The sequence below is a fragment of the Palaemon carinicauda genome, chromosome 39, assembly GCF_036898095.1.
Source record: "Palaemon carinicauda isolate YSFRI2023 chromosome 39, ASM3689809v2, whole genome shotgun sequence".
NCBI lineage: Eukaryota > Metazoa > Arthropoda > Malacostraca > Decapoda > Palaemonidae > Palaemon > Palaemon carinicauda.
Window position 1 is genome coordinate 53614978 of NC_090763.1, and position 26407 is coordinate 53641384.

Below are 26407 nucleotides of genomic sequence, written 5' to 3' on the forward strand. Positions count from 1 at the left end.
TTATTATCATTATTACTAGCCATGCTATAAGCCCAAAGGCACCAACAGGGAAAAGTAGCCCAGTGAGGAAAGGAAACAAGGAAATAAATGAAGTAAAAAAGGAGTAATTAATAAATAGAATAGAATATTTTAATAACAATAACAACATTAAGATAGATCTTTCATATATAAACTATAAAAACTTAGGGAAAAAACAAGAGGAAGAGAAATTAGGTAGAATAGTGTGCCTGAGTGTACCTTCCAGCAGGAGAACTCTACCCCAAGACAGTGGAAGACCTTGGGTACAGAGGCTATGGCATTGCCCAAGACTAGAGAACAAAGGTTTGATTTTAGAGTGTCTGTCTTCTAGAAGTCTCTCTTCTACCCTTACCAAGAGGGAAATAGCCACTGAACAACTACAGTGCAGTAGTTAACCCCTTGAGTGAAGAAGAATTGTTTGGTAATCTCACTGATGTCTGGTGTATGAGGACAGGGGAGAACGTGGAAAGAATAAATAGGCCCGACTTGTTGGTGAACTGTATGTGTAGGCAAAGGAAAAATGAACCGTAACCAGAGAGGGGGATCCAATGTAGTACTTTCTGGCCAGTTAAAAGGACCCAATAACTCTCTAGTGACACTATCTCAATGGGTGGCTGGTCTTCCTCAATGACTGCTTGTTCGGCCTTTTCTGGTGGGGGATCAAGTAAGATTGATGTCCATTTAACCCTTGGACAACCTTCCAGTTCATAAGACCTGTTGCTTCCCCTAGCGAAGCTGCGGTGCCCGCCACCCAGGGGGAGTCTAGCTCTCCTGACGCCTTGCTTCATTTGTGGCCTTCCTTCGGGCTTTTGGATTCTCCGACAAAGGATTGGCTCTTGGAGGTGCTGAAGCCTGAAGCACTGCAGGAGCGCACAGCTGCCTGCGCAGGGTTGGTCAAGATCTTCCCCCTAGGCCTCTGGAACAGATCTCCTTCCAGTAGGTCCCATTCCCCAAGCTGATGCTTCCTCCACAGCTCCTCTCCCATTGGAGGAGCTACAGGTAGGTTCTTCTCAGAGTTCCAGCCATGCTTGCGAACCCCACAAAGTGAGCATGCAAGCTGAATTACTTCAGCCCACTAAGCCTACTCCTCATGAGTCACTGCTGTCAAGGGTACCACTCAGTTTTGAGCTTGATCTTTCGATGGAAGGCAATAGACCTCTTCATCTCATAAGAGATGCCTGTACTTGTGAGTAGCTTTGAATAGTCTTGCTGATCTCAGTACCTCATTTCCAAGCCTTTGAGAAGGCCTCAGTCAAGGTTCTGACTCTCAAGACTGTCTCTGCTGCCTTAGTATCAGTGAGGAGTATAGGCAAGTGACACAATATCTCTGCCTTAGTCTTTCCACTCTGAGAGATGGAAGGAGCTACTTAGTTGGTGCCAGGGCACAACCCTAGGTTCGAGCCCTTCTCCATCCCCTTTATGTAAAACGTCGAATGGCATGAAGAGGAGATGCTTTTGTATCCGGTGAGGGCTCTTGGGTGCTATCTGAAGAGAATCTGAGCATCAGTTACTCTTTCTTAACACTGGCAGAACCAAAAATAAGATGCCTGGAGCAAGATTTCTTTTGGACTTTATGAGTCAATCCATAATGCATAGGTACCAGCTAAGACTGGAACTTTTGAAGTCAGGGTTAGCCCCCACACTTGCCTTCAAGGTGAAACTTGCAGTCAGCCAGGTGTTGAAAGTTGGATTGGTGGTTATGCACCAGACCACCTTCACGGCCTTTATTCTACAGGAGTACCCACAACGCCCTTAATGCCTTTGTATTGGGTCTTGTAGTGGCTGCTCAAGTAGTTGTGAAGCAAATCGAGATTCCATACAGAATGGTAGGTAAGCATCTTGTCTATGGTAATGGATCGATGTAAGTCTTGAATCGAGACAAAATAACTGCTGGCTCTTCACTTCATTCTTTCTGCCCCTCTCATGGATGAAGCAATTGAAGCATTACTAACTGGATCTGACTTGCTACTGGTAAAATAAAATTATGATCTCCATTCTTTACAACCTAGATAAGTTCTCCACCATCCTCCTTAGATTAGAGGGAGTATGGTGGAATATATACCATCCTGTTGATCATCATACGCCAGGTATATTATTCCTTACAGTTATACCCTTCAGGGGAAGGGATCCCTCCTTTAACCACGTACCAATCTTCGTGGACAGACCAGGTCCTATCAGCTTCTTCATCCCAATAATAGACAGAGAGGAGGATGCTGGAATCATTTCCTCTCCCATACAGGACCAGACCAGGTATATTGACATTTCCAGGTAAGAAAAAGAACACACCAGTTTGGTTCTATGGGGACTTACAACCTATAAAGCAGTGAGTCTCCCTGTTTAATGGATGAAAGTCTTGAATAAGAGGAACAAGTAACTATTTCTTAAAAGTAATTTGTATTTTTCCTAGTTATACAAACATAAGTTCTTCAGGTTAAACTTCTCTCCTCAGCCACCCTCTCAGCCAAAAGGTCATAAGTGAAGAGATTTTGACAGCTAGGGGTTGGGCTCGTCTCCCTCGCTCTCACCTGTTTTTTAACTGCTCATTAAAACGATTCAACAGCCGTCCAGCTCGTGCTGAAAACATACTCGTATCTAAAGTAAAAATACAAATTACTCAAAATATGTGTGATGTTAATTTTCTCGTAGGAACCAATTGGTATTGTAATGAAATCAAAGTGATTTTTTATAAAAGATTATTTCTATCTAAGACTAACCAGTTGCTAATGGTAATCTTCCATCCCTACTCCTTACACTGTGCAGAACAAACCAGGTAATGCTGCACTACAGTGCTTCTTTCTTTGGAGAATTATGGTAAGGAGAATCCTAAGTTAAATGGGCACTGCAGATAATGGGTTTGTATTTATTTTTTTTTTTTTATTATTTTTTTGTTTTTGTTTTACAGATGAAGATGGCTTGCCAGTCATATGCCCAAGGGAAGAACAAACTGAAAGAAGCCCACAAATTGAAAATGCACAATGTGTATTTTCTTTGTCAACCGAAGAGTTTCAAGAAGTTGTGAAAAATTTTAATATTAGAGAAGCGTCGATTCCTCCAGCTTCTGATGCCCGAAAGAGAAAAAGTGAAGTCGATTAGTAAATTAGTATTGTTTATAATAAGTATAAATCAGGAAAGATTTTCTGGTTTCTTTGCTACAAAAGGTGAATCATCAGTGACTGACTATTGTGCACGTGATGATTTTTGTTTAGATGATAAATCATGTAAAACTCTTTCAATTCCTTGCTGGGAGAGGTAAAGAGAAAAATAATAATACCAAACAGTATTTTTGCTCTAATTATTGTATAAGAATATTTATTATTAAGCATATTTTATCATATAATGTTACGTAAAAATATATAGTTAATTCCTTCACATGTTTCAGACCATATGAATGTTGGCTTTTATTAAGACTCAAATTTTTCCCGTAAATATATGTAAACATGATTAATACATTCAAAACCCAAAATATATAGTTTCAGAGTGTCATTCCACCAATTTAACAGAACATACTTATGTGCATAAAATCATACATACCAAAAAATAAGAAATAATAAGTATGTAAAATTGAGTAAATAAATAGAAGAAAAGAATGAAAATTGTACTTCACTTTACTTATAAAAAGAAGTTGTCGCCTTGAGTTTAAGGTGATAAAGAGGTGGTATTATTGTTTGTAAAACTCCCCTTCTATAAGAACATTTAAGTAATTTCCCATCTGAAGCTCAGTTTTTTCTTGCTTTCTTTTCCTTTTATCTTTTGGTGTTGACTGTCAGTCATGGCAGCTTTGTTTCACTAGATACCAGTCAAAAGAGGTTAGTTTCTGCTTATGTTTCAGGATGTCAAAAAGGGCCTATTGCCTTACCAATTAAAAATTAGTCACTTGACTAGTTACAGCTTTATCAGGTTCATATTATCTCCAAAATTCAGCAACTCAACCTATTTCACACGCATTTCCTCGACTACTGAATTAGAGACATCATCTCATCCCTCTTTTGAAAATATTTTCTTAACTGCAGAGCGGTTTGTGCTGTGGTTCTTCACAAACTCTTCAATATTATCAATGTTGATGGTGATGACCATGGACTTTCCTAGACACAAAATGTTCTCGACTGTGTTCAATTTCAAAACCGCTAAAATCCCTTTCTGGTACACATTGGCTAGATGAGAGGGAAGGATTTATTGGAGGACGAGAACTTCAAAGTTATGAAGGAAATCTCCTCCAAAGACTTTCTCCAAGCATGTAGGGTAAGCAGTGGCATTGTCTATGAAGAGGGACCTAAGAGGCAATTGCTTCCCCTACAGGTATTTTCTTCATGGGGTCCAAACACCTCGAACCCTTTTTTTTGAAAAATTGCTTAGTAATCTAGGCTTTGCTGTTGGTCCTTTACATTACATTATGGCTAATGTATTCTTCCTTACATTGTTTTTATAAATCCTAGCTTCTCCTGGGTAATGTAGATCCTCTTTGACGTTTATTTTCCCCAAAAGAGGCCTATCTCATCACCTGGGACCTGTATCCTCATTCATTCCTGTGGTACTTCATTGATAGGATGTCTACATTCAGTTGTTTGGCCTTTTCACATATTATAGCTTCAGAAATGCTATCACCAGCTAACTATTTTTCATGAATCCAAATTAAAGGAACCGTCCACCATGGTGTTTTGACACCAACTTTCAGAAATCGAAAATAGTTTTATTGCTTCTATGTATGCATAAACATATCGTACATGCTCTCCAGAAGTTTCAGTCAATTATTTTTACAAATGAAGATATAGCGGTCTTTAAATGATGACGTCATCCTTACTGTGTCGTCTGCATGACTGAGTGTGACAGAATCGTTTTTGTGTCATTATTTTTGCATATATATAGGGATTTTTTCACTTGTGTTTCGAAATCTCGTATGTCTGGCAGAAATGGAAGGCATTGGTAGAGGGTAGGTGAACCGAAATCTACGTCTTACGAAACCGCAGCCAGAGATTCCAAAGACGTATAGAAGTTATAATGCATGTGTTAGTTTACTTGCAGTTTGTATGTACATTGTGTTTTCACGACATTCTCGGGAACTTTATAGCAAGGCCAATGTTACCTAAGGTCCTAGAAAGAGGAAATGGTCAATTATATTTTCAAATAATGAAGATATAGCGGACTTTAAAATGATAACGTCATTCTTACTGCGTCGTCTGCATGACTGAGTTTGACAGAATCGTCTTTGTGTTTATTTATGCATCTCTCTCTCTCTCTCTCTCTCTCTCTCTCTCTCTCTCTCTCTCTCTCTCTCTCTCTCTCTCTCTCTCAATTTGAACTGCCATCTATATCAACCAAATGCTATCACTCCAAAGTTAAATTCTCTCAGTATTTAAATAATTCATGATTTCTCTCTCTCTCTCTCTCTCTCTCTCTCTCTCTCTCTCTCTCTCTCTCTCTCTCTGTACATCTGGCAGAAATGGAAGGCATTGGTAAAGGGTAGGTGAACGAAATCTACATGCTACGAGAACAGCAGCTAGAGTTTCCAAAGACATATAGAAGTTATAATGCATGTGTTTGTTTACTTAAAGTTTGTATGTACATTGTGTTTTCACAACGTCCTCGGGAACTTTATAGCAAGGCCAATGTTACCTAAGGTCATAGGAAGAACAAAAAGTAAGCAGAGAACAAGAAAAATGAACCAAGAAGAGAGGGAAACATGAATAAGAGCACAAAGCTGAAACATGCTAACTAAAACACTGACAACAATGAGAGATCGCTGGCAACTCATGACATCCTTACGCCAAGTGTAATAGTGAACTTAGGGTTTAAATATGTCGTTTGGGGTGCGTTTATGTAGGAATAAATAATAAAAGTTATCATAATTATGTTATCTTGATTTCTTTTAGAAAAGAAGCAAAAATTTGTTGTAAATCTTTGGGAGCTCTTAACTCAAAAACATACTTATTCACACTTGGGTACTTTTTTCTCACTTATTTATTGTTTGATTTTAGAGAGAAAAATATCATTGAAAAGAGGAATAAAAATCCCACAATTTTGTGAGACAGAATTTTGATTTTCTTTTTACTTTTTTTTCCATGATTATTTTGTGTCTAGACGAGGGAAAAAATAGTTAATAAAAAAAAAAATCAAAATTCCATCTCACAAAATTGTTCGGTTTATAAAGTAGGTTTTATGGTATAAGATTCAATACAATTGGTGTCATATTAGTGGGGAAAATGTACCTAAATTTTTTTTTTAGATCATGATATTTCCTTATAAATCAAAGAGTTTTTGATCAAATGACTTGAAATTTTTATATGAAAGTATTATATATGTCTAAAACATATAGAAATGGTGTATTTTGGATCATTAGAAATAAAAAATTGCGGACATGGCGGACGGTCCCCTTAAGTACAGTAGGTCTGCACTGAATGATAGCCATGCAAAAAATAAGTGTATAATACGTTGAACCCTTTGTCTGGCCTGCTGGCCAGGTTATTCATAGAGGTTCTTCATGTCCCCTTTGTCCATTCTACATACAAGATATTTAGTTTCTGAGGAAAAGTGTTCAGAAATATCATCAGTGCATTTATTTGTTCTTGTTCAAATGAGTTTGACTTCTATGATTCCACCATAACTTATGTGCTAAGAGGCATTTTTTTATTACAGTATTTTATTGGTAAGATTTTTATGTAGTTATTTAGAAAACCTTTGTAACTAAATAAAATGTTATGAAGATGAAAATGGTGTTACCACAAAGTGCATTTTTGTCCTACTAAAGAGCTTGCACCAAGAGTGTTCTGTATCTTAAACATATCATGATGGTTCAACAGAATATCAAATGGAAGCATGCTTTCAGCATAGCTGGAACTCGGCTCTTGAAATCTGTAACGAGGTGTTGGTAGCTACTGGCAGATTGTTTGGGAGCCACTGAGTAGCCACTTTGTTTTCAGTTGCTGGAGATTTAATCATTTCTTTTTTTCTTTTAGATAATTGTTGGCAGTTCATTGTATGCGATGGATATTTGACAGCGTTCCTCTTGTTGATGTTTATTCCTTCGCGAATGGGAAGGCGCATCTGGTACTGCCAAGTTGAAGGGAAGAGACATCAGCCTTCACGGCAACGCCATCACGTGTTCAGTAAAGTGCTAGAGACTTGTATTTCTTCATAGAGTTTTGGGGATCTTTCTTCATAGGAGTGTTGTTGCTATCTACCTGGAAGCAAAAATAGATGAAGAAATGCAAATTCCTCTTCCACTTCGGCTTCACCCTTGACTCGTCTCACACTGCCAGTCAGGATAGAAGAGCTCTTCTCTTCTTTTCCCTTTTATGAACAAAGAATTCTCAGAAGACCGATCGATAGCAGTAGCATATATGTGACTCCTACCGTTTCTCTCCTGTGGGAGATACAGTGCTACCCAAGTATGGTTGTAGTTTAGCTTGTAATAATAATAATCAAGAACTGTTAAGGGTCCAGGCCTTTCAAGGATAACAAGATAAGATTCCCACTGTGCCTTGAGCAGGCACTGAGAAAGACTCCTGTGATTTGCAAGTTTAATCTGCTACTCCAGGCTCTTCCTCCCCTCGAAAGTCTCCATCCTCTCCCTCTCAACCTGGCTTTCCAGGTAAAGGAGTATGGTAAGGTAAGGCAGGAAGAATCATGGAACAAAGTGACTTCCTGCAGCTCCTACAAGTGGAGATGTGCCAGCCAGGAGATTGAGCGACACATCATCAATGCCTCAGACCTGCTAGGTGATATCGCTCGTGATCTACCAAAATTCACCCACTACTGGCAGGAACGGTCATCGATATCCTTGCTTGGTTCCTCAGATGGCATTCAGTATGGACACTGCTAGCAGCATACGGTTTCTCATGGGTATGAAGACTGCTCCAACCCCCACCCCCTCTAGTGGACCTGAAAGGCGTACCCTTGGATCTATTCTTCTGTCCCACAGGAGGCTTTCTCAGCTGCATCTTTGGGAAAGTAGCTACTACTCCCCAAGTGTTCATGCTAGTTTTTTGAGCACTTTCAATCAGCAATTGCCTCTTTCAACTCTATCCTCTTTTAGGGAAATTTCATCAGCATTGAGACAGACTTCCTTCCTCTTGTCTCGATCTGAGTATTGAGATATACCAGAGGATGTTCTAGACTCCCAAATAGAGATGGAATATCTGGGCGTACCTTAACAGGACAGCTACGTTGGCTCCCCGGCAAATGATTGTAGCAACAGGGTTAACGAAACTATTCCTGCACTGCCTGTCAGATCAACAAGGATGACACCTATCAAGGCTTCCTTTGTCAATGAGAAGGCTAGTTCTGCCTTGCCGCCTCCACAGCAATTGCTTCAATAGTTCCTGAAGCTTTACTGATTGCAACCAGTTTTCCCTTTACCCTTAAGTTGGGTATCACCAGGAATATGCGATGATCTATGATCTACCCAAGTAGCAGCATGGCATAGTGGAGAAGGGATGAGGTGCCCTACTGAGTTTCCTTCCGTCTAGAGAATGTGATGTACAGAAGGAACGCACCTGCCTTTCCACCTACCGGGAATGCTGATAGTGCTGCTACTTTGCAATCTTCTCAGAGAGTTTGAAAGAGCACCAGATAGCAATAATGGTTGACAGTACCTCCATTCATGGACCTTTTCACAAGTTCTCAGATATCTAAAACTGACCTGTTTGAGCCCATGGTAGCTCCAATGAAGTGGGCAGGAAATTGCATATCTTTTCTTGTTACTAGTCATTCTGAAGGATATAAGAAGACCTCCATTGCCTTTGTTCAGGAGTTCGTGGCCAGGACTTCAATTTTTCTTCCTCTCTTCCTTACATAGGTGACTAGTGTTGATCATAATGACTTGCCTTCCTATTCTGGGGTGGGGATTCTACGACTTTTCCTTCAGTTTGGAAGGAATAAAAAAATAGAGCTTAGAAACTCTGTTTTGCTTTCTGGCTTCGTGAAACAATCAGACATGCACTCCCACAAGGGCACGAGAGGATCACTTCAAATTCGATCACAAACCCAGAATATCAGATACAACTTTTGCTGCAAGTTTGAACTTTTGAGGTTCTACCGATTTAACTACATGATTAGGAAGATCATTCCACAACTTGGTCACAGCTTGAATAAAAATTCTAGAATACTGTGTAGTATTGAGCCTCATGATGAGGAAGGCCTGACTATTAGAATTAACTGCATGCCTAGTATTACAAACAGGATGGAACTGTCCGGGAAGATCTGAATGTAAAGAATGATCAGAATTATGAAAAATCTTATGCAACATGTGTAACGAAATAATTGACTGACGGTGCCAGAGATTAATATCCAGATCATCATCATCATCATCACCATCTCTAACTAGGCCTATTGATGCAAAGGGCCTTGGTTAGATTTCCCCAGTTGTCTCTATCTTGAGCTTTTGATTCAATACTTCTCCATTCATCATCTCCTACTTTGTGCTTCATAGTCCTCAGCCATGTAGGCCTGGGTCTTCCAACTCTTCTAGTGCCTTGTGGAGCCCAGCTGAAGGTTTGGTGAAACAACCTCTCTTGGGGAGTGCGAAGAGCATACCCAAACCATCTCCATCTACCCCTCATCATGATCTCATCCATGTATGGCACTCTAGTAATCTCTCTTATAGTTTCATTTCTAATCCTGTCCTGCCATTTAACTTTCAATATCCTTCTGAGGGCTTTGTTCTCAAATCTACTAAATCTTTTGGAGATTGTTTCATTGTTACACCATGACTCCTGTCCATAGAGTAACACCGATCTCACTAAACTGATACAGTATATAGTCAGATTTTTATATGTAATTTCAGGTGATTTGATTTCCAAATTTTACTTAACCTAGCCATTGTCTGAGATGCTTTTTTCAATCTTTCACTAAATTCTAATTCTATAGACCCTGTATTGGAGGTCATAGTTCCTAAATACTTGAATGATTCCACCTCATTAATCCTTTCTCCTTCCAATGATATTTCATCTTCCATTGCATGCTCCTTTCTCATCATCTCTGTCTTTCTTATATTTATCTTCAGCCCAACCTCGTGTGATATTCCATGCATTCTGATAAGCAATCATAGCAAATCTTGTGGTGTTCTGCTAACAAGGACAGCATCATCAGCATACTCTAGGTCTGCTAAATTCCTATCACCAATCTAGTCCAATCCTTCTCCACCATCTCCGACTGTTCTACTCTTAACAAAATCCTTGAGGAGGATAAACAACATAGGTGACAACACATTCCCTTGGAGTACTCTGCTGTTCAATGGAAATTCATTTGATGAGACTCCACTAACATTAACTTTGCACTTGCTATGCTCATGAACAGTCTTAATCAAATTTACATATTTAAGAGGAATTCCATAATAAGGCAGGGCTGTCCACAAAATTGGTCGGTGCATGCTATGAAAGGCTTTTTCATAGTCCACAAAGGCCATCCATAGTGGATTTCTATATTCTATGTATTGCTGTACATGTCTCAAAATGAAAATTTGGTCAGTGCAACTTCTACTTTTTCTAAATCATGCTTATTCATCTCTCAGCTTTTCATCAACTTTCTCTCCAGTCTCTTTAGAATAAGCGTACTATATATTTTCATAACAACTGATGTATGTGTTATGAAGTGTTATGCCTCTGTAATTATTGCACTCAATCAGGTCTCCTTTTTTTGCTCTTTTGACCAACACTCCTGACTCCCATTCATCAGGTTTTGCCTCTTCATGCCACATTCTGCAAAAGAATCTTGTAAGTAGTCTGGGAGTCATCATTTTCGACCAGTATCATCTCGGCAGTTATCCTGTTGGGTGCTTTCAGTTTTAATTTCAGTATGGCAATGAGCTGGTGATCACTACCAATATCTGCACCTCTATAGCTTCTTACATTTCTCAGATTGGCAATGTGATCTATTTGATTTTTGTAATTGCCACATGGTGAAGTCCATGTAAACTTGTGGATGTTCTTGTGATGAAAAAAATTACCTCTAATGACAAGATTGTTTGGTGAACAGAAAGTTATGAAATGTGTTCCATTTTCATTTGCAACTTCGTCAAGACCCTCGACACCCATCACATTTTCTATCCCTTAATTATTGCTTCTAACTTTAGCATTGAAGTCACCAATCACAATTTTCATTTATTTCTCTGGGATCTCATTTATTACACTGCAGTTCTTCATAGTATTCGTCTTTCCTTTCTTCAGGGGAATCATTTGTTGGGGCATAGGAAAGTATAATACTCTTCCAACTCCATCTGATCTTCCTTAGTAGATATATATATTGCCTTGGTCTAAGTTTCCTTACCAATCCCCTTACGTGTTTCACTTAGGGCCAAGAAATCCAAACTAGATTTCAAAAATTCACTCTCCACTTGCTGTAACTTCCTATCTGATTCATGGTTCTAACATTCCAATTACTTATTTTCAATTTTTCTATAGTATTTATAAACCGGGTGATTCTTAGCACCCTGCTACGCCAGGGATTGGGGCTATTCTTTCATCTTCTCTATCCATGACTGACTAAATCCATAGAGGATTCATTGGCTTGATACATCAAAGGATAGCAAGTTCCTTGTGATACGCAGTGCCTATCTAACTAAGGCAAGTGACCCCTGCCAGTCCATACTAATTCATGTAAGATCAACCGTCAGGTATCAGGAGTAAAAGCCGAAGAGACAGTTTGTCCATCGCCTTAAACCGTTGGAGATGGTATACATGAAATAATGAGTTCTCCCTAGTCTTTTCTTTTGTACACTTGAATTAAAGATCTATCCAGATGGGCGGGCATCTCAACTGTAATGGGAATGCTCCTGATTGTTGCCCACGCAACCGAGTTCATGAATAGATGGGCTTGTCCGACAATGCCAGCATAGCTTTACACAATATATAGGTGGTTACTAGAAACCTCATATACCTGGGTATAGTTAATTTTATTTAGTTTCTTTTTTAACCGAGTCATTTGTATGACAATTTGTATCGTATATATGTTTTAAAATATTTTTTAATAAACACATGATTATGTCTTGCTTAATAAACATTTATAATTTTTTTTTTTTTACTAACTGGACGCTACACACAATTTATTGTTTACATTAGCCCTACTATTTGCCATGTTACCCCTTCATAAAACATTGTATGAAGTGATTAAATTTTCGTGTTGTACAGTAAGTCTTCTCACTATATTTCTAGTCTGTAGCTGTCCATTGAGTCGATGACGACTACTGCTTCCGTAAATGATAAATATGGTGATGATAATTAAATTAGTATTGCTGTCACTGATGCCATTGTGTATGACTGTGCAGAACAATCCTAGAACCATAGACTCTACCACACATCTGGCAGATCTAGATGAGAGAGAGAGAGAGAGAAACATAACCATGCTCTGTCTCTCTCTCTCTCTCCCTCTCAGAATCGGACAAATCGTTGGCATTCTCGGTGTAGTTGCTTCTGTCTATGTTTGATAAAGAAGGTATAATATCACTATCAGTGAGAAATGTCAGGTCACAGAAAAACCAGAATTCAGGGTTGTAAGCATCCTCACTCCCTGCTCCTAACTTTTGTGAGTTTCCTTTTCTTGGAATCGAGTGTAAATTAGTCAAGTTATGTGCATCTATTATTTATTTTTTTGGTCATCCTTTATATTGTAATGGAAGCCCCCTGTTTCCCTAATGCAGTACCGGCTTTCAATTCTGTTATCCGTCAACTGTTCTTGTAACACTTGAGGTTTACATTTCATAAGTATGGATTTTGATGATACAGTTGAATCAACATGCATGTTAGTGGTTTTGTCCAATATATAGAGGGTACCCATAGCAAGTCTGAACAGTGTTACAATGACTTAGTTAGGTAATGGGAAAACCATTATGGGTAAACTAGGTTAACATGCATTTAGCAGGGTCAGAGCTCAGGCCACCAGACACCGACTGGTGATTTCAGTCATCAGGTGTTTGGGCAATATGACTGTTATCATGCATGCCCAATGATCAGGCCTGCTCGTGTGGACAGGCCCTAACCCCTTTCAGCCCCAACCTTTCACCAAATGCTTTGGCCTTCAGGCCCTTTTTAGGGACATTTTACTTAACTCATCTTAGCACCAAAACTTTACAATAGTAGACTTTACAACATTAATTATTGTATAACTACTGTAGTAACATTTCCTTACCATTGACATATAGAAAAATGTCACATATTTTGTAAAATTTTCTTGTACTGTACGTAAATAAGAGAAAAAAATGGTAACAATTGGACATAAATGTCATATGGCATCGAAGGAAGTAGTTTTTCTATGTAAACAATACTTATTAGTAATGATAATATGTCTTATGGTGCTCAGAAGGTTAATAGATAGATTTCCATTCAGCTTAGGGCATCTTTAGGGACCCTTTTCCAAGATTTACTGGAACCTGCTATCTCTTCATAGTATTTTGTGTCCATGATAACATTATGCTCTTTGAGTTGCACGGCATTTGTTACCGACACTTATTGTAAACATTAAATATAGCACATGGATGAATCACAAACAAGCTACAAAATTAAGGAATATGACCTTGTAATGGGTTATTGAACTTTCAGGCCAACATGTTAAGCACATGTAGGTGTATAAACGTATTTTGACGTAGGAAAAATCTATTTTTGGGTGAGATAGCCATGTCGTCCTGATGGAAGGTCCCTTCCGCAGCTTCCTACTGTATAACATTTCTGCGAGTGATATTACAAGAGAATTACCATCAGGTATCACGGGGTTCTAATCCCCGGAACGACTATCCTAAGATATCGTGTATAATCAGGGACGTATCCGTAGATAACCATAGATATCTGCACCCCTAATAGATTTAACCCAGTCTAGGAAACTAGGGGGAAGAAAGGCGAGAAACCGTTACATATCCTCTCCCCCCAATGGTACCCCCGTACGTACCTGATGGCGTCATTCCTTTGTTCGCAGCGTTCCTACTTTGTAGGTAGCTTTTCGAGTGCACCTTTTTCAGCTTTTTTGGAACTAAAAACCAAACTGTATAGGGTTTGCAAAGGAAATAAAACCAATTTTAGACACATGAAATATATTTACACTTGTACTTGTGATCTGCCATTGATTGACTGGTAATGACATTAGAAATGGTCCAAATAATTATTTCTCTTCATAAGCAGAGCACTTCTCAAATTTATTCATTATAATGTTTCATACTATAATGCCAAACAAACACCAGGCTAAGGTCAATCAGTAAGTCACCTACATACCTCATTTCTACAGGATAACCAAAATTTAAGAACGAAAATATCCGAGGTTCTTTCAACTTTGGATAATGATTAAACAGTTGTTATGAAGGATCATGCAATATGAGGTTCATGAGAACAGAAGGATCATGCAATGTAAGGTTCATGTGTCATAGACAAAGCCCTACTTTTGTGAATATAAGATAATATAAATGGTATCACAAAACATACAGATGCTTGAATAGTCATCAAAATAATTGTTGTACAGTACATAGAAAAAATTAATTGAATAATTTTGCTGCTATCAATCAGAATTTGTTTTATATTTTCGAAAACTTCCACACCCATTCAACACACAAATATTTTGATTACATCCCATAAAAAATATTAAGTAAATGCTATAAATCGATAAAAAAAAAAAAAATCCTTTATACTACTGTACATAACAAGAGACCCAACCTACAAATATATTTTCCTACTTGTGCTTATATGTTACAGAAGAGGAATTATGAAATAACAAATATTTTTATTGCCTTTGAAGCATTTTTACAAAAAAAAAAAAAAAAAAAAAAAAACAGGGGTTCTGGCATATCACTTAAATTTTAGTAGCTGGAACCAATAATGGTTTGAAGTTGTAATGGTGGCTGATACCACATTCTCGTCTACACAGTAGTTCTTGGTAACAAGTTAGCTTTCAAGTTACATTGGAAATATGATTTTGCTTTTTTCATTTGTGAATGGTTGTACAAAAATTGTCACTCGTAGGGGTTACACTATTTGTCAGTGCACTGTAGGCAGTACTCGATCCTTGCAGCATTCCTTTCTCCCCTAGCTGCAATTGCTCTATATTTTACTTTAACTCTGTTCTTGCTTCCTTTCTTTCATTGTTTACCTCAGTATAAACTTAAGAGTAAAATGATCTCATGGCCCTCAACCGCAGGCTACATAGCCCAAATCTGCAATCTCATCTGGAAATAGTATTTCTTGACAATCTGCTCACCTTAAAGTTAAGTGGGAATTCCAATTTCATATCTTATCATTTGTGAGTGGTATTAGATATATTTATTTATTTACATAAATCATTGTACTGTAATTGATACATCCACCCATACTAAGAATGGGGTGTTCCACCCCACTATGTATTGTGACACTAAACAATTCTAAAGTAATTTTTTCTCCAGGGGGCTTAATGCTGTCAATTCACTTAATGGTGTGTACTATGGGCATTACTTGAGGGTCTTCACAGCACCCCTTTGGCCCCTCGATGCAATTAATTTTTAGTTATCGTCTTTCCTTCCATTCCCATTTCCTCTTTCATCTTACTGTACAGCCTCTCGACTTTCATTTCTTAATGCAACTACACCCCCTCCAGTTGCACGTCAGTGCTGAATGTCTTCCTCAGCCAAAGTACCAGCCAGACCTTATGGCCCAAAGGCAAAACTCCAATCCAATTCAATCTACCCTTTTCTGTAACCATTTGGTTTCCTGCTGCAATGCTGTTAGCTATTTCCTTTGGTGTCCATTTACCAAAATCTTCACCATGCTCCACCTTCCTTCACAAGAAAGTATCATGCACACCCTGAGTTTTTAAATACAGTAAAGTGGTCTATAATTTTTCTTAGGGTATATAAGAGAAATTGGAGCATGTCCAAAAACTGTACATTTTCATAGATGATGTTCCTCTTCACACAAATTTGCAATAATTCCTAAAGTGATTTTAAAAGCCTCCATTCTGATTCTACTGTACATAAGACTTGCAGACTAGATGCGGCGTGAAGTGAAACCTAAAGAACTTTGGTTTGTACAGCTAGCAAAAATACAAATTACTTTTAAAGTTTATGATTTGTTCCTACGCAAATACAAACCCTTGTCCTTTAGTAGGGGTCATTCTTAGGAGGAAGGAAATCCTGCTCTACCATCTGGCTGGTTAACAACCCACGATCACAATGCTCAGTCTGGAGACAAGATCAAAGCAAAGGATCCTTGCATGGCATCACCCATGTCACTGCCTGGGAGTTTTTTCGTACAAGAAGCTATCATATAAGCATTGGGTTTGCCTAATCTGTCACACTTCCCCTCGAAAGCATTGTGGGGATTCTACAATTTTACTCTTAGTAAAATGACTACCCGTCACTAGTATGCTCACCTTTCCCAGTCTCTTCCAGCTCCATAGTGTTTCATTGGCTGATCCAAAGAGTGGGAAAGAGGAAAGTAAGCCAGTCATTCTCACTCTTGAAGCTAAAAACATGCTGTGAACGCTTAGACTCAATGCTTCTCTGTCATGAAAAGCACCAGGGCTTGCTAAACCATTTCTGAACAGACACCCCAGGATTATGGAGAATGTTTCCTGGGACCTGTGTGCGCAATTCTGAAGATAGTGTGCGAAGGTGGTCCGTCTCTTCTAGACACCAGCCTTCAAGATTTGGGCAACTGAATGATTCTTTCTGAAGGATAATGTAATACCAATCTATCTAACTTCATGAGCTTTAGGAGGAAGTGAGGTCAATATACCAGCTCCTTGTTCTCCAGAATATTTTTTTAAGGATCACATTAGTTATAAAGATCCTATTGTCCATTAATAGAATACTCTTCAATTTATAAAGATCCAACAACTGGCTTCTTACATAAAAAATAAGTTTTCTGTGGTGATTTGATCAATTCCTTCAATCCTCATTTGGATGATACCATCATTAATTAACTGGTGTAGCCAAAGAGCACAAAAGTATACATTGTAATCTAGGGTCTAAATTCAATCAATTGTGGAAAAAACTTATTCCTTTCAGGTTTTTTTTTACTACCCTCCTGGCTAATACAGTGATAACGTGCTTGCCTAACATTCTCATGGCAGCAGATCAATCCCCGCCCAGGACCGTGAGTTTAAGCCGTTTACTGGGGAGGCCATTACTGTGGTAGGCTACCACAGTGGGAGGTTGGGCTTGCCCAGCTGATGCTCTGGTGAGCATCTATTCTGATAAAACTGAAACTGAAACCAGACACCTTTAACCTTTACATAGGCAATCTTCAAAGTGTGATACTAAAACCCCCCCTGATAAATACCAAAAGGAGAATCAGCATTTAAATTCCAAGTGTGTTACGGCCCAAAGAAGAATGTCTATACGGTACTTAGTGGCTGCTTAATGAATACAGTGCTTATACTGTACCAATCAAATGATGAAAGTATTATGATAAGAAAGTAATTTAAAGTATTCAGTAACAATAAATGGGCTATGAATAAACAATACCTTAATTAGTTCTTGGGTTCATGGAATGTGAAATGCAGCTCACAAAAAGTAATGTACTGGTATTATTATAGCTGGATAACTTGTCCTTTGGTCAAAATAAACTAGAGCAATTTAAAAATAGCTATGTGCATGGCATGCATACACAAAACCTAGAGAGTAGAGGTCCCCCTTTTTGTTTTTGTTTCTTGTTGATGTCGGCTACCCCATAAAATTGGGGGAAGGGCCTTGGTATATGTATGTATGTATGTACAATCCAGAGTAGCATTACAGTACAATACTGTACTACGCTGATTTTGTAGAGTACTTTACAGTAATGTGTAAATAGAAACAACAAATGTAGTAAATTGAAACTAACTCATTCAGGTATAATGAGGACAATATATACTGCTGAGACATGTAATAATAATTATGACACCATGAGTAAATTGTTCTCCTTTTGTGAGCAATACTTGACAGCAAATTCAAGTCTTCATTCTACAAATGATGACTACAAGGAATGATCAAAAGTCACAAGATTGTTGCTGTTGGAAATGAAAGGATTACAGTATGCAGTATAGTAGTGCAAAATTAATACATGTGCTGTAAGCTTTGGTAACCATATGCATAACCTCATTTGTGATTTGACTATGACCCTCAAATGTAAGAACAGAGTAAATAAATTCTTTATCACATAAATCTAGAAACAGTAAAACCTGTGATATGCTTCAACAAGCATGCTCCAATGAAGCAATAAGTCAAATTTCCCGTGTGACAATGTCACTACTGTATAGGGAAAAGGGCTTGGCAAAACTACACGAGTACAATCCCTGAAAATGTTTATGACATTGAAGATATTATGCATAAGGATAATCAGACCCCTTCCTTCTTTCCTTAATTATTTTTTGTTTGGGTTCCCCCAGGTCCCTCAGTGTGAGGCACCTCGTATATCCAGGAAGTAGCTAATTTGTCCAACGTCATAAGGAACCTTTGCTAAAAATCACCTGAATAGTGGTATGGTGGGAACTCATAGTGTGCTGAGAACAAGCAATTTCTTTGGGTTACACTAATTTAACCTTCACTTTTCAACCACCTAAATTAAATACACAATCATGAATTGCAGATGGCATTTAACACACTTCAAGAACAAGACTTCAGAGCAAAAGTACTGGGAGTTGTGTTTTTTTTATGCACAAAGTAACATAATTGAAGGGACGACAGCCAAATTTAAATCAAGAACTGGTTATGAAACTTCCTGATTGGAACTCATATTCTTGGCAAATATCCCAACATTCTAACTTATCAGTACAGCAGAAGTAAAATTGAAAGGTCTGTGCATTGCAGAGGAATATGAAATACCAATAAGTAACATAGATTAGTGAGAAAGTGGAAACAAGTGTCAAGAGCATGCGGATTCAAGGCCATACAGTCATATCGCCTTACATTTACCTAAAGTACTACAGTACAAGAAAGAAGATTGTAAAGCTCATTTAAGTAGATGGATTTCATCATTCTTCTGGACTTAACCCATTAGTTTTGGTAATAAAAGATACTGTCAAGTTCTGATTTGTACTCAAGGAAGGATGCTTTTACAATAAACTGAAAAAAAGGCAAAAGCTCCAAATTATTTAAAAACTTGTTTGCTCCACATCATTCTTTATTTTCCCAGGTCTTATATTAGCTGTAAAATTTTCTTAACTATACAGAGCATCATGATGTACAATTATGTTACCTGTAGATGTGGCGTGCAAAAACAATCTGGATGCAGCGTAACTTGTTAAAACCTATTTGTAAAATAATGCTGTATTACATCACATTTGAAAATATCAGGATCTATTTGTGACAAATTTTTACCCTTGCCTGGAAATGACATTGAAAATACATTCATGCTTACTATACTTAAACATCTGGGGATTCCACAATTACTTGAACATACAATCAGCTAATCATAGTCATCATAATAATCATCCATGTCTTGGTCTTCACCTCTTCTCCTTCGCAACAACTGGGCAGTTGACAAACTACCTTCATCTTCCTCTTCGTTTTCTTCCTCTTCATATTCCTCCTCTTCCTCTTCCTCATCCTTGTATGTGCTAGCAGGGCCCTTCTTTAATTCTTCCATAGTTCTCTTTGAAGGCTTTTCATCTTCAACTGATGGGCTTTTTTGTCTCTTTCCTGTGAGAGAGTGAAGGACAGAAGAGATACCTTCTGGGGTCTCCACAGGTGCTGCTCTCAACAATTTTGTGTTAGGTTTCTCTTCCTTTATGTCAACCTCCTCCTCTTCTACGTTCTCTCCTTTGAGACTCCTCAGTACGTCATAATTAATTTTACTGGATAACTTCTTTTCCATGAGCATCTTTTCAATAGCCTCACCAGCAGTATTTGCTGGGACATTATTTTTGTTCTTCTTGGTGTAGTTTTTCTTTTTCTTAGGTGGTTTACCCTCTTTCTCACGCTCCTCTGCTTCTTTCTGCTCTCTTTCCTGTTTCAACTTCATTTCTTCTAAGTATTCTTTGTTAATCTTCATCCAGAGTTCAGTTTTAAATTTTATTTCTCTGTCTGACAGAATATATGAATCTATCTCACCTTCATCAATGCCTGTTAAATCTAATAATCCATTATCCTCAGGCTCTGGGTCTAATGGTCGAATTTCCATGCATTCTTCTATAGATTCCTTCAGTCCTAGGCTAGCTGCTGAAGGTCCAATACCCTGAGGTTTTACCTCTTTCTTGACCTCTTCAGCATTAGTACCAAGACATTCATCTATGGTCTGCAATGTCATTTCTGTTATGAATTTTTGAGTGTCAACATCTTCCTGTTCTTCATCTTCATGTTCCTCTTCTCGGTCATACTTAGCCCATATGCCACGAAGTTTTTTCTTTCTCTCTTCTAAATGTTTTTCAATTACATTCTGAAGCTCTGTGAGTTCACTGTCTAAATCCACTTGTTCATCTAAAAGTGTCTGAACCCTATCTCGTTCTTTTTTTCTAGCAGCTGTAAAGGCTGGAGGGTCAGACTCCTCATCTAAGTCAATTGACATGAATTTTTCAATAGACAAACCACTAGAAGGTGTTTCACCAAACTCTGTGAGACGCTTACGTAAAGTCGATTCATGTACTTTCACAACTTTGATCACATCACTGATGGTACGATTAAATTCATGAAGTCTCGCAGCAATGACTAGGGCGGCACCACACACACCAGATGGCCGCCTACCCGTGTGCATCCAATCCCGTTTCATTCTCTTCACAAGGCGCAAAGCAGTTTCCGATACAGCATAAGTTTTATCATTAAAAGAGAGTTTATGAGCAAACCTCCAAATATATAGGCAAGGATCCATTGCTGGTATGCTAATACACAAAGCTGATGACAGCCGCAAATAAGTTCGACCTAACTCGTACACGTCTGTTTGAAGGGCATCACTAACATCAATTAACATATGAGCAGTTTGCTCAGTCCGACATGTTATATAAACACATGCACCAATCACCAAATTATTTTTTCTTCCGCGAGTGAGACTTTTACTTAATGCCAATTTGAAAAAGTTGAAAGAGGTTTCTATGCTGTGCTGATTTAAGCGTAACTGTTGAGCAAGAGCGCTAATTTTTTTCCGAGCATTTCCAAGTGTAATTTCCTTGCTTTCTCTGGCAAAATTACCCCGGATTCCTTTCAACGCCAGTCGTTTACCAACACTATCTGAGGACACAAACTGACCAACAGCTGAACTGCCACCATGAGAATTTTCCAGAAACTGTACTTCACTCACTATATTATGCTCTGCTAAAACTGTACCACATGAAGTACAAACAGCATCTCCACGAGCAGGGTCAATGTCAATTTCCCCACACCCGCAGTGCTGACAGCGAGACGACATGATTGAGCCCTGAAAAAAAAATAAAAATTAAAATACAGTACAATAAAATGTACCAAAAGTTACTTTAGCTATAACACAACTGCATTATTAAAAAGTGCAAAATCACTTGACCCATCTGGTATGATTCTTTAGTTATTGTAAGTCTTTTTCCCATGATTATCTGACCTTCCTACTGGTGTCTATCCTGGTCAATATTCCAATCAAGATTTTTAATTTACATATTGTTGCACTGATGGACTGCGCGTGCGCCTACCTCTACCTCTAGACAAGGAACGTCTAAACCTCGATCGCGAATGCGCAGTTCGTGAACGAGATCTTCGTGAACAGCCGGCAAAAGGAAAGCTATCGCCCAGATAGCGGGAACTTTTAGTTCCTTCGCCCAGATAGCTGGAACTTCTAGTTCCTTGAGGAAAGGTTTCTCCACTCAGTCCCTTCCACTTTTATTCTACATAGGAAGTATTACGAGATCGAAGGGGAGCCACATTCCACAATGACCCCTTTTCCCTTTGCCTACACATACACCAAATAGTCTGGCCTATTCTTTACAGATTCTCTTCTGTCCTTATACACCTAACAACACTGAGATTACCAAACAATTCTTCTTCACCCAAGGGATTAACTACAAAACTGTAATTATTCAGTGGCTAATTTCCTCTTGGTAAGGGTAGAAGAGACTCTTCAACTATGGTAAGCAGCTCTTCTAGGAGGACACTCCAAAATCCAATCATTGTTCTCTAGTCTTGGGTAGTGCCACAGCCTCAGTACCATGGTCTTCCACTGTCTTGGGTTAGAGTTCTACCCTCTAGCAAGAGAATTCTAACCCAAGACAGTGGAAAACCATGGCACAGAGGCTATGCCACTACCCAAAACTAGAGAACAATGGTTTGATTTTGGAGTGTCCTTCTTCTAGAAAAGCTGCTTACCATAGCTAAAGAGTCTCTTCTACCCTTACCTAGAGGATAGCGGCCACTGAACAATTACAGTTTTGTAGTTAATCCCTTGGGTGAAGAAGAATTGTTTGGTAATCTCAATGTTGTCAGGTGTATGGGGACAGAGGAGAATATGTAAAGAATATACCAGATTATTTGGTGTATGTGTAGGCCAAGGGAAAATGAACCGTAACAAAAGAGAAGATTCCAATGTAGTACTGGATGGCCCAACAAAGGACCTCATAACTATAGCGGTAGTATCTCAACGGGTGGCCTACCTAATAATAATAATAATAATAATAATAATAATAATACTGTACTGTATATGGGAGCTAAACGTGGGTAGGTAGGCTGTTATTGTGTATTATTCAGATAGTTCTAGGTGACTTACGGCATTCCGATGGATTTTAAAAATTTATAAGGAACACAAAATTGGGGTAGCAAAAAGTAGTTCATGTATTTGACAAAAATTATGGGGTGTACAATGTAGTTGGTTGGGATAGCCGTAAACTTTCTTATTAGTCAAATTGATTTTCTTTATAGGGAAAATGTTGTTTGTGTTTGTCTAAAATACGATATTATGAAACTGTTTCTATCCTTTACGAAATATCACGATGTAGTGTAACCAGTACCTTGCCAAGAGTGAATACAGTTGGGAAGCAAACACAGGCTTGAGACTTAGTCGTCGGGTAAAATAAGGCTACAGCAGTCTAAGGGGGGGGGGGGGGGGAGTTGCATGGGGCATAGCCTCACCCCACTGGTAGGTTGGCAACCTTAGGTTAGATGATATTTTAGTGCTTGTTTACCTTTTAAAATGTGGTTTTGAGTCATAAATTTGAAATTTTACACCCGCTCCATCTCAACTAACTACAATGGGTCTAAAATTGATCTATAATTCAACATTATTACTATTCGTATTACTTGAAGAAAAAAGGGGGGAGGCCACATGTATGTATGATGACAGCAGACTAAGAATACAGCAGTGTAATGGGTAAGTAGGTAAGGACACAAGTTGAAGGTTACGTTAGGTGGGGATGTTTAGTTTAGTTGGTGTGTATGTGGGATAGCGGCCGCCTGTATGTATTATTATGGCTAACTTAGAATACAGCGGTGTAAGGGGGCTCGCAAGGGGCATTATCCCTCCTCCCCCGTTAGGTATGTAGGTAATGACTCGGCTTGTAGGTTAGGTTAGTGGGGGAAAGTTAAGGTCCATTTTTAATCAATGCAGGAGGAACTGGCCGCTGATATACAAAGGCTCCGGAATTGAAATTGATTGATTATCAGTTATCTAGCATTCTGATATCCAAGGCCATTGACGCAGAACAGCAAAGTAGGCTAAGCTATCCTGCTGGCCAACTTGACCTAGCTTAAAGTTATGTACAAATCACTGTTTTTACTCACCAATTGACCTGCAATTGATTCAAAATCACCCAAGGATATCCTACAGAAGCTTGTCTCTTGGAGTCTTGCGTTTCATTTTCATTTCCAGTCCTAGTCCAGAGGACCTTCAACTTCCATCACAGTTAAATAAATTCAGACAATTTATCACTACGAAGAACGGGAGAGAATTTTTACGGCGGTTATTGACATACGATGTTGCATTCACAGTACACTGCAATATTTGGGTTTTCACCAATCGCCAATGTTGCCAACTGTGATAGACATAAATGAGCTATATTGAGGTCCGAGATGCGCTAGAAGTGCGCTAGGAAGAGTTTTCTTCCTGTACATGGATTTTGATGATATGCTTCGCATAGAAGATAAACTGGTGCTATTATAGTATGCTATCTACCGTCGAATTTCTATTATAGTATGCTATCTACCGTCGAATTTCTACTATAGTATGGTATCTACCACAAAGTATGTTATCTACCGTCAATGTTAATCCTCCTGTTTGATGAGGATTATCAAACATTACTTACCACCAGTATGTCATCCTCATTGGACTTTAATGATAGTTTAATAACATTTATTGGCAGGACAACATGAGTGCATAATTATAAACTAATAACAACAAACTCAAGGGCAACAATGCAATTATTGCGAATGTTGGATACGGATTTGTTATACAAATGATATGGCTGATATACTGTGCAATCAGGTACACTTGTTGCCTTTAAGAAAAATTACCACATAAGTTCAAACTTTATTAACTATCGACTTGAGAAATATAATTTTTCAAAATTTGTAATGAAAAATAGCCGACAGTGATAGATTCTGCAAATCTATTGTGCATATTACAATACTAGCGGTCCCGAAATCACGTGTCGAGTAATAACTATGATTTCAGAAATTCCACAGGGAGAGAGTGGTGTTCAGAACAAGTTCAAATTAACTTCGGATATTCAACTTCTCCATCTTATAAAGAATTGATTGCACCTCAACCTACACACAAACATTCTCTCTCTCTCTCTCTCTCTCTCTCTCTCTCTCTCTCTCTCTCTCTCTCTCTCTCTCTCTCTCTCTCTCTCCATATATATATATATATATATATATATATATATATATATATATATATATATATATATATATATATATATATATATATATATATATATATATATATATATATACATATATATATATATATATATATATATATATATATATATATATATATATATATATATATATATATATATATCTATATATATATATATATATATATATATATATATATATATATATATATATATATATATATATATATATCAGAAATGCACCAAACCAAATAAATTTGCACTAGAAAATGTGCTATGTACAAAATACAATATCTATGCTCCGTTTGTGATGCCAATGCACTAGAACTAGCGCATTTCGCGCTAAGTTGGCAACACTGCCAATCGGCAGAAAGGAAAACAAACAGATATGTGTTTGTGGTTGTTTTTAAACACTGGTTATTAGGGTCCGTTCTCTACGAAGATAACATAGGAAAATCTCACAATAATCGCAATACTGTATCGAAATTTCTTGTTTATTATTTTTTTTATCAAATTATATTAATAAAAATTTAATATAAAGATCAATTAATACATAATGTTGAGTAAACCTTAAATGTTATTCTACTAAATTTTAGGGTTTACGAAAAAATGGTACCATGTTCTTAACACTGGAAAATAGAACGAAACTAAAATAAGTGAAAGAAATATCGAAAAGAAAGAAATTTTATACTAAGTTTAGAGAAAAATATAAAATAAAAAAGAAAATACATCACAAGATCGCTGGATGTGCCGTCGGAAAAACTGTCTCGACCTTGAACCTAAAGAGAGAGAGAGAGAGAGAGAGAGAGAGAGAGAGAGAGAGAGAGAGAGAGAGAGAGAGAGAGAGAGAGGCTACTCCTAGCTTGTGTATTAGAGAGATTTTTAAGTCGAGACAGTATACTACAGTATGTCAAACTAAACTTCGATAATTTTTTGTAAAAAAAAAAAGTTATTCGCGAGATTGGTGTAGCAAATATCGCATCAAATATACAATATAATTGTAGGTAAAGTATTATTATAATGATATAGTTAGGAACCATGAAATCATATTGAATTTACGGTCGTAATTTTTTTTTTTTGATATTTCCCAGCCATCACACAGCTCACAGCTCTACTGAAATTCTGGAATCTATAGATATTACGCGTGATAGAAGGGGACTGGAGACGACAGGACCAAAGACTATATATATTCAGTATATAGTCTTTGGACAGGTCTATTTCATTTGACTGTACACAGATTAGTGGAGATCGAGATCTTAAGCCCAAAATCACTTATTTCTCCTTCTCTTAATCCCATATAATCTAAAGAACGGAGTACATATCCTAATAAAATTCTTAACAATGAAAATATCGTAATGTTTATGGATGTTTAATTCTTTAAGCATGAGAATGATGAGATTGCTGGCCTGATGACATCACAGGCTCTTTGTACCGTCTTGGCTAACAGACAACTGACTTCTTTGATAAAAATCCTTCTAAATTCTTACGTAGCTGTGATGATAAATTACATTAAGAGCACCTAAATTCATTATTATTAAAGTTTATCAAACATCATAAATGTATTTTCAAAATTAATAAAGTCCCCCTAGTTATCCAGCTAAACAGCAACATGTCTTTTTCTTTTGGTCTGGTGTTCAATTCTCTCTCTCTCTCTCTCTCTCTCTCTCTCTCTCTCTCTCTCTCTCTCTCTCTCTCTCTCTCTCTACTTAAGGCAGACGACACG

At 37.8% G+C, this 26407-nt stretch overlaps 2 protein-coding genes across 2 annotated transcripts in view; one reads left to right on the forward strand and one right to left on the reverse strand.

The window, feature by feature from the left end:
• The window catches only part of Nse4 (Non-SMC element 4), a 72278-nt gene extending 67534 nt beyond the window's left edge, over nt 1–4744 (forward strand). The window contains exon 9 of the mRNA XM_068362920.1: nt 2921–4744. Within this exon, the coding sequence (XP_068219021.1) occupies nt 2921–3111 (191 nt within the window). The 3' untranslated portion in view covers nt 3112–4744. The remainder of the gene's footprint in view (nt 1–2920) is intronic.
• A 14212-nt stretch (nt 4745–18956) lies between these two features.
• Brf (Brf RNA polymerase III subunit) lies at nt 18957–23864 on the reverse strand. Its single transcript, XM_068362921.1, has 2 exons — nt 23606–23864; nt 18957–21284 (listed from the first exon to the last, which is right to left on the reverse strand). Exon 2 carries the CDS (start codon nt 21273–21275, stop codon nt 19344–19346), a length of 1932 nt encoding a protein of 643 aa, XP_068219022.1. The 5' UTR covers nt 21276–21284; nt 23606–23864; the 3' UTR covers nt 18957–19343.
• Nucleotides 23865–26407: the final 2543 nt, after the last annotated feature.

Coding starts and splice junctions, on each gene's coding strand:
- Brf (XM_068362921.1), bottom strand. CDS start 21,275: ATGTCGTCTCGCTGTCAGCACTGCGGGTGTGGGGAAATTGACATTGAC.